Source organism: Temnothorax americanus, unplaced genomic scaffold, assembly GCF_048541705.1.
Source record: "Temnothorax americanus isolate GAGA-0224 unplaced genomic scaffold, ASM4854170v1 Scaffold41, whole genome shotgun sequence".
Lineage (NCBI taxonomy): Eukaryota > Metazoa > Arthropoda > Insecta > Hymenoptera > Formicidae > Temnothorax > Temnothorax americanus.
The window spans coordinates 195,104-209,017 of record NW_027509559.1 but is presented as its reverse complement, the minus strand read 5'-3'; the positions used below and the strand labels follow the sequence as shown (position 1 = coordinate 209,017).

Genomic DNA, 13,914 nt, shown 5'->3' with positions numbered 1-13,914 from the left:
CGGATCGACCATCCGGTTCCTTATTTAAATACCTGACTCTTTACCGTTCACCGCCTTTCACGTGGAAACAAGCCGTTTCGCGGCGCGTAGCGCGTAGGTGTGCGTGCGCGCACGATCGTCGGTGTGCACCTGCCGAAATTTCACCGCCGCGCGCCGTCACCCGCCGATGTTGCAGAATGCGCTTCCTCTCCTCTCCCGACGTCTTCGCCGGACCGTTTTCGCCGTAACCCGCGCACGCCTGTACCCTGTAGTGAATGACCGTGTGAATGGAAAGTGCGGTCGCCCGCCCCGTCCACGCTTAAATATCTATCAAACATCTCTTCACGGATAATCGATATTAACAATGTTGCAATATTCATTGTGCGTAGACACTGATGGTAAATGTCGTGAATAAAAAAAAATATTGAAAGCTTGGTTGATTTTACAATAACATTTAATGTTGCCGACTATTTGAACTGTAGCCAATATAGTCCTCTCATTTCCTTATCATTTAGCATAAATGCGTCTTGTAGGTCTAATATTTTATCTTCTAAGAATTATCGTTGTACATATCGCACCCCGAAAGGAATACTATCACAATTCAAAAAAAATTTCGATTTTGAATTAAACCCATAAAAAGTATGTCTAAGGTGTTCCACATATGCTATAATAGTGTTACAAGTCTATGTGCAAAATTCGGGAGTGGAAGTGTCGTTATTCTTTTATAAACCGATTAAGTTACGATGGATGAATAATGTCATAAGTGAATTAACAAGTAAATCAGAGCAGTCTTCAAAAAATTGAATTGTTTCTCTCTCTTTTGAAAATTGAGAATTTTTGAGTTGTGACAGTATTCTTCTCGGAGTGTGATACGCAAAATTTTTTATATCTGTATAGATTTATACATAAATTTATATATAACGCAGGCAAGTTTCAATAGATGCTTTGAGAAGTTAGAGAAAATTATTTCCATGACACGGAGGTAGCTAAAGAAAGTTAAGAAAATCGCACGCAAATTAAGGACACCTCAGAACGTCATATCATTTGGTGATAATAACGGTGCATTCTGCCTACTCATTAGATCATGCTCGTCACGCACTAAAATTGATCACATTGTGCAATGATTAGACATCGGATTTTTAATATGCATGCAGATTAGTGGAAAGAAGCAATTAATAACTAAGATTATGTTATTTATAATATCCAACCATCTTTATACTGCAACATATGTTAGGTATAAATATATGTTGGACATTATAATTAACGTAATCTTAGTTATTAATTGCTCCTTTCCACCTTAATCTGCATATAAAATATCCAATGTCTAGTTATAATTATTCATTTATTGGTTAATATTAAGATACAGCTGTATGTATTAGTTTTAAAAAATCATTTTTATTATCACGCTTGTGATCAAATGCTAATAAAAGCAACAATTTCAAGATCGAACGCAATAGTTATGATCATAATTACTAGAAACTAAGTAATTTTGTAGGAATATAAATGGAATCATTTACAAAAATATTTTAATACTCCATTTTTTAAATTTTATATAAAGTGTTGCATAATAAAGAAATACGCATCGCTAACGCCTCTAAGACTAAATAGAATGTATTGTATAATCAATTAGATCGACCTTGCGACGTGTATATAAGGCTTAAATGGGACTAGAACAAGTTCCGTTATACCTTCTACCTGCGAGTATAGCGTGGGCTATCCATCTGGTTATTCTTGTTCATTTTTTTTCCTAACTAAGAGGGCAGGACATTTCGCGTCTGTGACCTCCTCGCTGGAAGCGGTTATCGATGACCCGTCGGGTGACGTGGGTCGCGCGAAACGGGAAAGGAAATTTTACCGCCGTAATGTCGCCAAATAAATAACGATTATATATTTGATTGCCTTGTACACTCATGATTGCGGAACAGCCGGTCGAGCTCGAAGACGAAGTGTCGACGCTCGATTTTACACTTTGCTTGAAAACGATCGTGGGGAACATCGATGTTCCGATACACAATGAACTCTTTATAAACTTTTTTACATATAATTAAACATATGGTACACGGTCATAAAAGTGTCTTGAACAAAATACATTCATTGCTAAAACGTTCATTGTTAGCTACCTTTTCTTGAATGTATATACGAATTTCATTACTTCGTGGTACATTTAGCCTAATCCTCAAACTGATTTCTCGAAATTATTGCTGCAAAACTGTAAAATTCATTGCCAATAATAATTTACGATGTCAGCTCCCTTTCTCTGGACAGGAACCACACGTTCATAGGCTCGGATTTTCCCTTCATGGAAACAGGACCTCTGTACTCCAAAAGAAACTGCGGGTCTTGATTTTCGGGCATACAGAGATACCTGCAACAAATTGTATAAGCGCATTTGTAAAAATCTTGACGCTAATATAATAGCCATCTTTAAAAGAAAAAAGTAATATGCAAGAAGTATATGTCATCACTCCTTGCGTTTTTCACGAAATATTTGTTATATTTAAATAAATCTTGACTCCCTTCTCTTGTACATATATAAAGTATGAGAAGCCTGCAGCAGCCTTTTCTAACATGGTTGTATAGCTTGTCTCAGGAAGGGTGGATCGCGAAGAAGCCTACAAAATGCGTGTTTTACGTCTAATCGAATTAGGCCTGTCGTGCGCTGGCTTGTTTCTTCTGCTGATAATCATTAAAATGTGAACGTTTGCGACGACCGTTACGCGATATTTACCCGTCATTGAAATTACGTGCACCGTCGAATTCTCTAGACATTGCGTTGCCTTTTAATTAAAGTCACTCGCAAACCATGGAGGTATTGATAGATTGTTATTTCGACAGGCTATTCTCGGAAATGGAACGCAGTTGCTTAGCCTCGCGATACAAACGTCGCGAGTTGGTCAATTATTTTACGGATGTAATAAACAGTTGTGCAGAAGGTAACGAGATTTATGATATCCGCGTTCACATATATTATGCCCATATTTACGCGTGACTAGCGTAAAGTGACAAATGGACCGCCGCCGCGCCGTCGGGAATCGATAACCATTAGTATGACAACGTTATTTTATATTATCCGTGTATCTCCGACAGAAAATTCCTAAATTTCCCTATAGACGATACGCTCTTCGACGATATTAACGACGCGCATAGTTTTAATCCGTTAAATTCTCATCTGTCCTCGCGGCGCTACGAGAATGCCTGAAACACGCCTGAAAGATATCGCCGCCCATTATGATCTTACCGTTACATTAAACCGTGCCTAATCCTTTCTATTTGTCTTTGTTGTTTCGCCAATGCCCCGTTGCAGTAACGGTGAAAAATACCACGCGCCACAAACGCATCACCACGAATTCCAGAATTAATTTGCATCTCCGTCTCGCGCCCGCGTTCTACGCGGAGAAATTCCATGACTTTTTTCACTCGCCCGTTTTACAACCGATGGGGACTATGATTCACGCCCGATGCTTGGTGCTTCCAGCGGAAAATCTCGACAAACAGGATGTGTGCGAGAGGATCGTCTTTTCGGCTCTGCGTTATCACAATATCACGATGATGGAGAACGGGTCGATCTGCCTGCTCGGCAAATTCCACAACGTTCTGTACGTAGCGGCGAAGCTCTGCTACGACTGGAATATCGACAACAACGTGATCGTCAGCCGACTGCTAAACGACATATTCTACTGCGAGAAGACGTTCGAGCGATTGTTGGTCGGGGCGATTTTCGGTACGCGCGTAACGCATTTTCTGTCCGGCTGGAAGTGCGACTTCGACGATCGCGAGGAAAACATCCGGGCACTGGTGTACTTCTTGGATCACGCGATTAGCGGCCGGCTCGAGTACCGTTGCGAGTCCTCGCCGATAAAGAGACGTTTCATCGACGTGCCCATGGAGTCGTACGGACAGGTTCTGCCTCTGAGGGTCGCGATCCAACACGGCGCGCCGGACATCTTGTTGATTATGTTGCGCTACGGCGCGTCGGTCGAGTCCGACAACCTGGCCCCGTCGCCGATGGAGATCATTCTAACGAAACTCAGCGAGTTCGAGGCACATCCCGGCGAGGAGGAAGTGGTTTACCCGGAACACTTGCTGACATGTCTGAAACTGCTACTGCGAACCGTCACCTCCGCCTGTGTCAGAACTCCCGATCACATCGCCGCTCACAGCGGGATCTTCAGCGTACCTTTGTACGAGCAATATCCCAATCTAACGAATCAAAATCTAGTACCTCCGGAACGTAGCGGAATTCGTCCGGCGGAACTCCGGCATCTGTGCCGTTGCCGAATCCGCGAGGCCCTCCATAGCAATTGGGCGCTACCTCATGGAATCAAGAAACTGCAGATTCCAGAGTCTCTGAGAAGTTATCTGGATCTGCTGCAGGATTGATGGAAACTCTCGCTCGCGGCGGTCATAAAACGATCGGCATCGACCGTTTATTTTTGTTCCGGCAGTGAATTTCAGAAGTATTTTATCATACATTCATACGTAGGTATGTTTTAGAAATTCACTGGTGATTCGATAAAATGCGCTTTCTACCGGATTCGGCTGCAGAATTCAGCAAATGCGCGCGGCGAAGTCTTTTAAAGTCACCGTATAAGTTCGAATCTTCGATATTGAAGTTCGGCGAAATATATAGAGAGAAAGTGAAGCGAAACTATATGACGGAGACTTTGATAGATGTGAATCCTATATGTAAATGTATGTCGGACTTTAAGCGGAATTTTTGATGTACGAGAGCGAAATCGCGCGAGACATTCAAGTAGGTCTAAGGTCTAAAGTTTAAGAAAAAGTCAGGTCAAAAGGTCGGGTGACGGTGCCTTATAATAGCACTGTGTTAATGAATCTTGGGAATTAGAGAGATACTTTGTCAGGGACACGAGTACACTCGTGAGTGTGCGAGTATCAGAAACATTCAAGAATAACGGAAAGTATGTCGTGAGACAACGTAATATGTACACGTTCGGGAAACCAAAGTTGCGATCCATTAACAACTTTCTTCAATTTGAGAAGAACCGAATGAAAGAGAGAGTACGGTAGAAACATTTGTATAAAACATAATTATAAAAATAAGAAACCGAATTTTGAATATATTTTATCGTATAAAATAATTTGTATATACACATATTTAAATATTAGCAATATTTTAAGTAAGTTACCTGTAAGCGTCTTCCGAAACATTGATTTTTCCTGGTTGGCCGGTGGTCTCCGTTCGACTCGTAAGATTCACAGTATTTCCGAATAAACAGTAACGAGGCATACGATGGCCGATTACACCGGTAACAACTTCTCCACTGTGTATACCAATTGTAATTTTCTGTAAGATAATAATTAATCAACATAGTATTACTTTTAAGAGGTATAAAAAAGGAATATATGTTTTTCTCTTTTTCCCGTGACACGTATAGTATTTTCTATAAACACGTTTTGTTATCAAAAAGTATTAATTATTTAAATCATAAAAAAGATTGGACACTTTTAATACAAGCGTAAAATATCTTGCAATGATTGTCTTTTTTTATCTATATCACGTGTCTGCAGCACTGAAGTTTAAATTCATTAAAATTGCACCAATCCTTTTTCTCTTGAAAATTGAATCGCGAATTGCACGGAGTAAATTCCAACTGTGATCCGTTGTTAAATATTTAAGTAACGTGAGAATTCCATGGCACTCGACAAGAAAGAAGTTAGTTCTCTTTGCAAAAAGGTACAAAAATAGTAGTGAGACCCTCGAGTCTGTCCCTCGAGAAATTGTAGACGGTTCGCGCACACAAAATATATATATATATATATATATATATATATATATACATACATACATCTAACTATATAAAGGTACGAAGAAAATTTCAAATTTCTACAAAAGTCGACGGATGGACTGTCTCGATAACTCCTTTAACGGCGATTCTTTCGATGTAGCCGTTAGAGCGTGATGCGCAACGTTTAACGTCCAATCATAAATTGATTTATACTGTCAACTCTTCTCAGATCAAAGCGTTTCGCTCCATGGTCATGTAACAAAGTACAGCCAGCTGAGTGCGGACAGCTTGTACGTACCACGGGTTCCCCATCGATCTGCACTTCATCCGCCGCGAGATCCATCATGTCCAACGCTAGACGAGCGATGCATCGTGCATGACAACGACAGGGTTCCGGCAATCCACTCACCGCCATATATTTATCACCCACGGTCTCCACCTAGATCGAAAAGCAGTATTAATGATGGAAACCTGAGATATATCCGAGAGAGGTGTTATCGATATGTATATACCGCGTATTTATTTCCTCTTTTTAAAGGGTTTTATTATAAAGATTCATAAATGTCTTTTTTATGTATAAAAAATTATGTACGATAATTTATTTTATATTGTATCTAGCAGTCTGTTTTCAAGCTACATACTTAATAGCAAAAATGAAATTTATCGCAGATGTTTACCTTACCTTATAAGCGTTAGGATTCTTTTTCGGGTCAGTCAACACGTCGAAAGCCGTGTACAGCTCGTTGAGCATGTTAACGATCTTCATAGCGCCGTTAGAATCTGTGTGAGCGGCGCAATAAGCCCCGAAACCGACTATCCCGGAGAACAGAAGAGTAACGCAATCATACTTTTTCGCCGGTACTGGTCGTGAATGCCTGAGCTCGTTCGCCACCGAAATAGGAAGCACCGAGTAAAGCAACCTACAGTGAATACAAATGATCTTTTATTCAACGTCGCGCGTCGCGCAACTTCCTTCCCGTCGCGCACGCTAGTTTTGCCTAATCGGATTAACATTCGCGAACAGTTCTCGGGGAAATTTCCGCAAGTCGGCGCCGACGGGAGAAATTGAATTTGGATAGTTTCGACGAGGGAGTCTCAATTGCGGGAAATCTCAGGAATGGATTTCTGCTCGCCTCCGAACGCAAGCGGAAGTCGAGTCCCTCCCGTCTCGCGCGGTATCGCGTCCCGTTATAAATCCATTTCCGTTAATTTCTCATCGGAAGGTATTCCCGAAGCGCGCTCCGCGGCGCGGAAAAGAAGTCGCAGATCTCGCGTATAATCGTGTTATCTAACCGATAAACGACGAACAAGCCCGGCGGCAAGGATTCGCTGGATAACGAGGAAACGCCGCGGGCGGAAATCCCCTACCTATCGGTCTTCTGCTTCTCCCCGTCGAGTTCGCGATACGTCTGCTGCAGCTTATCGGTGAGCAATTCCAAGTTGCGCGTCAGTTTGTAATCCGCCTCAAATTGTTCCGACATCAGGACCAGATCTCGAGTGGCGTCGTGAAGAGGGACGTCGCTCAAGTACAGACCCCGCCTGGAACCGAAAGAATAACACGGGGGCGATATAATGCGATATCGGCGGCGGAGATGTTCGTCACGCGCGGTAGCGAAAAACCACTCCTCTCGCCGTATCAAGTGGTACGTCACGTATAAAACTTTTAGTAATGTCAACACAAAACTTTTACCAATTATGCTTAACACGGACGAACGAAAGATTCCAAAGTTGACCGAGGGAAACGAGATTATCGAGACGCATTCCGCAAAAGCGGGAAAAGAAGAAGTTTAAGTCTTATATTGCTACAACGAGGTTGCGCAGAGAAGTTTATGCTAATAAACTATATACTTTTCTATCCTTATCTTCCTGTGTTATATAGTTACCTTATTTATTGCGCGATAAAAGAGCGATAAATAGATTATATAATGATGATTATAATAATAATAAAAGAATCTTACGTAAATCTTACCTAGTTAAATCGTCCAGGTTCATAACACTTGGATAACATAGAAAGATAACCACATCGGTCTCACGTATATACAACATTTGACCCTGGAATAGTTATTAAAAATTAAAAACTGTGAGGAGTTCTCTATTGATTCCATCTCATTCTTGATTCATTTTTATAAATTACTGACCTTTAAACGTAAGTATGAATATTCCTCGGCAGCGGCAACCCGCATAACTCCCTTTTTCGTTCTCAATACATATACTGTATTAATATGAGACAATATATTCTCAAATGTTAATTCCAGATGCGGTCTGACCTATAAAGATCCGAAATGACAGTTAATTAACCCAATTGCATGTAATAATTTATTAAATTGATTTACATAATATATATATCAAAATCTATTGGATACTGCGGTTGTTTTAAACAAAATTACGTGACGCAATATTCGCAGTAATGGCACCACTCAATGTGCCTACGATTTTTTTAATTGCGGGATTATAATGGTAAGCTAATTGACAACGTTACCTTTCGTACGCATAAACAATAACGCAAATTATGTTAAATGGTTAGCTCGGTCAACACGCTCTGTGTCCATCACAATAAGCTGCATTTTGATATACATTCACATGCTTATGGGCATGCATGTAACGGCAGGCGCAATGCGTTATGCGCACTAATGCAATTCCTTTGACAAGGAACAATTAGGCAGGTTTATTGAAAATTATATAGTAATCGATATCGGGCACAGACAATACTTCGCGCAGCGCTGAAATGCTGAAGCGATATTATCGAACAAATTTTCTCTTATTCATAATCCGTAAATATCATAAATTTTTAAGCTGTAACAGTCAGGAGCACGTCTTTAAATAGATCTACGATTAATGATTAATTAGTCTACAAGATGCAAAATGAAAAAAAATATGTGTCACGTACATACAAAATACGTCCGCAAGTACAAAATCATGAATTTGCGACGAAGCGAACAAGAGGCGAAAAATGTTATAGATTCTAACGAACACATTGTAGTTTGATGCTCGTCAACTCACAGTTAAGAGAATGTCGCTTAGTTTGCAATGACCGCTGGAAACCTCCGGTATAACGCGTGTTATGGTACATCCGGTTTGAACGATTGTAAGGTCCCGATTGAACATCAGGTGGAACGGAAAAACTCGACAGAACGTCGTTGGGCTGACCTTCGGCTCTACGGCAATTCGTTAAATATATCTATTATTTCTTTTTTATCATATTAAGATATATCTTCACAGTTTTTTTGACACGTAATATTTCGTGATTTGTGATTTTACTGTCAAATGATTTCTTCATGCCGATGTTTTTTATTGGAAACGAACAGTGATAAACCACTCACCGACAGACAACGTTTCCAGTTCAGCGATCATAGGGTTTGATACGACTCCTGGCCCTGATGTGTCAGTTATGAGGAATTGCACATGATCGCATTCGCTTTTGGTCTTCACTATTTGCATGTCAACGTCCGTGCCGTGCAGTTTTTTTGCGACGGTCTATTTCAAAAATAAATTCGGAATGTCTCCCATTACTTCCATCCAATTCGTTAAGACATTCCCGTTAAATAAAATCATCGCTGCGCTCTTTCTCGTGAAACTTTACGGAGCCGAGAGTTTTTACAGCGTTCAGCGTTGAATATATTTTCAGAAATAAAATAATATTCAAGAATAATTAAATTTCGTTCCGCGAGATTTCGATCTCTCGAGTCTTGCATAACGAATCGCATTTTTACCAGCAGTAAATAGAATACCTTAACAATTCCAATAACGATGTATTCCAAACCAGGTCGATCTGAATAATAATGTAAAATAAGCGCTCCATCCTCGGGTCTCTCGGTACATCTAAATGACGGTGCCCTCATGCCCGGATATAACGTACCCAAATGATCGTGAAGCGCGTCCAAATTCTGCAACGTGACACCGACGTATAATACGTCTATAACCGATATGTGCGCGCGCACATGTATTTTGTTTCCAATATCGAATATGAATTTAAAATGTATATATCTCCGATAAAAATATTCTCGCGATGCTGCAACAATAATATAATCCGTGTAAGTAATATTTGAATAGATTTCCGTTTTTATTAAATACAAGGCAATAAATATTATACAGTTAACGTATTAAAATGAACAAAAAATTAAAGTGTGGGTAATATAAAATGTAAATGTGCAACAGCTGATATTAAAGTTTGAGCACTTTTATGCGACATGATAATTCTCAGTATTGTACTGCAAACGTGTAAACGAAATAATGTGAATAAATTTCTGCAGGAAGTAGAAAAACCATGCTATATTTAATCGCGCTGTTCTCTCTGTTACACGGGATGAATATTTGAGATAAATTGAATATACGTTAATAAAATTCAGCGCATCGCTGTTCAGCGATATAAATCAAAATTTTACTCAGTGTCAAAAAATAATCGTAATATCTATATGTTTATTTTTTATAATGTTACTAATAATTTATCCTAATTTATCAATAATAATTATTAATTTAATTCTATATATTTATTCTTTTTTCTAGAACACATATACAAAATTATATAAACGTAATTCTAACGATAAGGCTTTCTAATTTATTCATATATATTTACCCATGTGTGTGTGTGTGTGTGTGTGTGTGTGTGTGTGTGTGTGTGTGTGTGTGTGTGTGTGTGTGTGTGTGTGTGTGTGTGTGTGTGTGTGTGTGTGTGTGTGTGTGTGTGTGTGTGTGTGTGTGTGTGTGTGTGTGTAGGTATGTGTGTGTGTGTGTGTGTGTGTGTGTGTGTGTGTGTGTGTGTGTGTGTGTGTGTGTGTGTGTGTGTGTGTGTGTGTGTGTGTGTGTGTGTGTGTGTGTGTGTGTGTGTGTGTGTGTGTGTGTGTGTGTGTGTGTGTGTGTGTGTGTGTGTGTGTGTATTCTGCATGTTCTATCTGTGACTGGTTTAGCAAACGGTTTAGCGATAAATTAACGATATACGTACTAGGCGCGGAAAACGTACAATTTAACGAGTATTAAAACTGTCCTTAATGCAATTCTAAAGCGTAAACGGGATCGAGTTGAATATAAGATACACATTCTACTTTTTGTGTCGGTAAACCAGTATGACCAAGCGCACTAATAAACTGTTCATATAAGAGAAATCTGGTAATTGATGTGGGCAACCTTCAAGATTTACCTGCAAAAAATCTCTAGGTGTTGCTCCGAGAACTTGAAGAATCTTGTCGTAACCGGAATCTTGGCAGAACTCGAAGAACGTTCGACCAAATAATTCGAGTATTTCGTTGGCAGGTAGTTCTAAAGCACAAGATGTCTAATAAAATTTTCTGTTATTTACCAAATAAGTCCGCACGACGGACTTATCTCGCATTTTCTCGCAAGCATACGTACTAAGCTTATTGACAGCAGCGGATATCAGATTATACGTAATCTCGTCTTCGTAAATTTGTCGCACCAGAAACTGTCCTTCCATATTAACCGCTGCATCTTTTCTAAATCATCAATGCAATTGTAAAAATTTGATGATAAGAAAAAAATAATTCTACAATAATTATAAAATAATCTTCAATTGACATTTATAAAATTCAACCGTTATTTATGGCATTTCCAAATTCTTCATTTTCCAAAAATTCGATTTTAGCTTAGAAATTGAATAATTGTTTCATAACAGCTTTAAATTCCAAATGTGTTTTATCGCTTTACAAAAATTTTGAAAGCTCGATAATTTGTTAAATACTTTACGCGGTCTTGCTGTCATTCAATTTACGTGTCAAGTGTTCAGAGCAGTTTAGTTCTTTGATATGGATATCATGCAGGTGTCACACTTGAAGCTTAGGTACCTCAGCGTCTTTTGAGAGCTTCTGCAACAGCTTTACCAATATTCATATCACGGAACAACTTAGACTATCTCCCAGAAAAGTTCTTCAGAAAGGAGTATACTTATAAGAAAATAATGACAATAACTACAATAAATAAATACATATATATGTAACTACATAATAAGAATAATAATTGAAATAATATTAGTCATTCGGATTTTAATATTAGTTATAAAAATAGATAATAATTTTTATATTCATCTTCTGATTAATTTTAAACGTATTAAAGTTTATGTCTCAATTATATATAGTTCAATTTTCTTTTAAGTAACATTATTGAAGCTTATGTTCTAAAAGCATGTGTCAAGTGCTATACGTTACTTTCTAATTGTGTTATGATGTTGCTATAAAACCAAATGATACCCCTGATATTACGTAACATTTTGCAACCCAATTTGGCCGGTAATATTACAAACTTCATTTAGGGCGGACAAATTGACTCCCTCATAGGTAATTTTAAACGATTCCTATATTGCTCATAAAATAATTTGTATTTTGAGATATATGCGAATACATATATATACTAGAATATTTTTATCACGCACATTTAGAATGCAATCAATACAGCAAGTTTATGGACTATTATATTAAAATAGAGCGATAATTAATGAAAAAGGTAATTTGCATTTTCAAATTTATGTTCATGAAAAAGTTGAGAACTTGTAATCTTTTAATTCTGGAAAATAAAATATCTTATAGGAGTCAAAAATTATTTAAAAATTGTTTGTTTTAAAACCTTTAAGCATAAGTCAGAAATAATATGTAACATGAATGGGAAAGTCCAAGAGAAATATAATATCTCTATAATTCTCAATATATAAGATAGTGAACGAAAACTCCCACGTGGCATAGAAACTTTGAATGAATACAACAACACTTTGATGTGAATGTAACATGACATGTAATATTGGCATCGTTTAGAATATAGATATCGGTATAGAGCTCAAAATAAAATTTATTCCACTCAATGTACAAACTATCCTCCCTGTAACTGACCTATGTCAATACTTGATTGCCCGTCGGACGGACGGTATAGGGAGCAAAACGCCGTAGGGAGGGTTCGTGCAGGTGTATATAGAAAACCGTGCGAGAAAAAAAGACATGAAAGACAACAGAAACAGGCAATCTATTTTTTACCTACTTTATCGTCTCCCACGTCTCGTTGCCGAAGCTCTTCAAGACCAGGAGCTCGAGGGCGTAATTCACGAAACCGTACTGCGCATACAAGGAGACATGAATGACATATAATCGTAATTCACCAGGGGGCTAAATTTCGTATGCATTTGTCTTCGACGTCGCACAGGTGCTGACAGAGACTCCGCGGGGGGGGGGGGTATATCTCCAACGTGTGATCGGAACCCTCGCGGGTCATCGCCGTTCGCAATTCGAATGCAATCAGTAACACGATTATCAGCACCCGTCGACGTCGCGCGCGCCCGTTCGTCGAGTCATCAAGCGTTCCGCACGGACGTACCATGCTGATGCTGCTCCTGATGACCGGACCGGTGACAATCAGGGGGGGGGGGGCGGCTGACCTCACTTCTCACGCGTCACTCCATTCCGATTGCCGATCCGTGATGGCCGTGTTTATCTCGTGCACACGAGCCGCGTACTGGAAGACGGCCCGTTTCGTTCGCCGGCAAACGATGGGGTATCGATTTTTCGCTCGTCGCGGTTGCGCCACCTAGAACACCACCTAGTTGCTGCGCTCCTCTTGCACGAGCCGCCCTCGAGCGAGGTGCACACTACCACCCTTCGGCTCTCCCAATCCGCTTTGCCACGGCGGAGCGGTGTCGGCGGCGCTATATAACTTCACGAATGAATACTTATAAGACCTTCGTGAGATTTAGCGAACGGGAACGACTTCTGTCAGCTCGACTTGTTATAGTCGCTCGCGTACCGTAATTTCTTCCACGCGGCCGTTAGGGACGATTATTTATTTCTGCGATCTATAAATTTTTCGGCCGACTCGACGAGAAAATATATGAGCGCAGAGACGCTTTTTGCACGAGCGAGTTGATAATATGTAATGAAATGCAACCTCCCGGTGCCATGAATGTCGGGCAATGTCGTTTAGGAAGTTTCAAACTGCAGCATAGGGTGTTCTTACGCGTCCTCTCCCTCTCCAAGTAACGAGCGATTTCTTCAAGGCAATTTCTTTTTCTAGCACTGAAGAGATCGATGCGAAATTTATGCGCCTCGTGACGACGTTTTCCTGATAGCGTTTCAATAAGATGAATGCAAATAACGCGCTTAATTTTTTATTTAATTTAACTATATTATATACGTACGGGGCGATTACGAGCAACCGACTTTAAAATATAGATTGACGACGTTTGGTTTAAATAACA

The 13,914-nt window shown here is 39.6% G+C and overlaps 2 protein-coding genes across 2 annotated transcripts; one reads left to right on the top strand and one right to left on the bottom strand.

The window, feature by feature from the left end:
• Positions 1–1,844: 1,844 nt before the first annotated feature.
• On the bottom strand, positions 1,845–13,214 carry Gycbeta100b (guanylate cyclase soluble subunit beta-1-like). Its single transcript, XM_077416100.1, has 14 exons — positions 13,038–13,214; positions 12,705–12,778; positions 11,076–11,176; positions 10,864–10,982; positions 9,458–9,613; positions 9,050–9,203; positions 8,730–8,884; positions 7,868–7,996; positions 7,699–7,781; positions 7,098–7,268; positions 6,412–6,649; positions 6,028–6,168; positions 5,130–5,287; positions 1,845–2,344 (listed from the first exon to the last, which is right to left on the bottom strand). The coding sequence occupies exons 1-14, from the start codon at positions 13,038–13,040 to the stop codon at positions 2,215–2,217; spliced, it is 1,812 nt and encodes a 603-aa protein (XP_077272226.1). The 5' UTR covers positions 13,041–13,214; the 3' UTR covers positions 1,845–2,214.
• On the top strand, positions 2,402–5,103 carry Stops (SOCS domain-containing protein stops). Its single transcript, XM_077416112.1, has 2 exons — positions 2,402–2,912; positions 3,455–5,103. The coding sequence occupies exons 1-2, from the start codon at positions 2,783–2,785 to the stop codon at positions 4,357–4,359; spliced, it is 1,035 nt and encodes a 344-aa protein (XP_077272238.1). The 5' UTR covers positions 2,402–2,782; the 3' UTR covers positions 4,360–5,103.
• Positions 13,215–13,914: the final 700 nt, after the last annotated feature.

Excerpts from the sequence above, each read along its gene's own strand:
- Stops (XM_077416112.1), top strand. The coding sequence starts at position 2,783 with ATGGAGGTATTGATAGATTGTTATTTCGACAGGCTATTCTCGGAAATG. Across the intron at positions 2,913-3,454 it reads AATAAACAGTTGTGCAGAAG|CGGAAAATCTCGACAAACAG; the intron begins GTAACGAGATTT and ends TGGTGCTTCCAG.
- Gycbeta100b (XM_077416100.1), bottom strand. Across the intron at positions 6,169-6,411 it reads AGAATCCTAACGCTTATAAG|GTGGAGACCGTGGGTGATAA; the intron begins GTAAGGTAAACA and ends TTTTCGATCTAG. Across the intron at positions 5,288-6,027 it reads AGATCGATGGGGAACCCGTG|AAAATTACAATTGGTATACA; the intron begins GTACGTACAAGC and ends ATTATCTTACAG.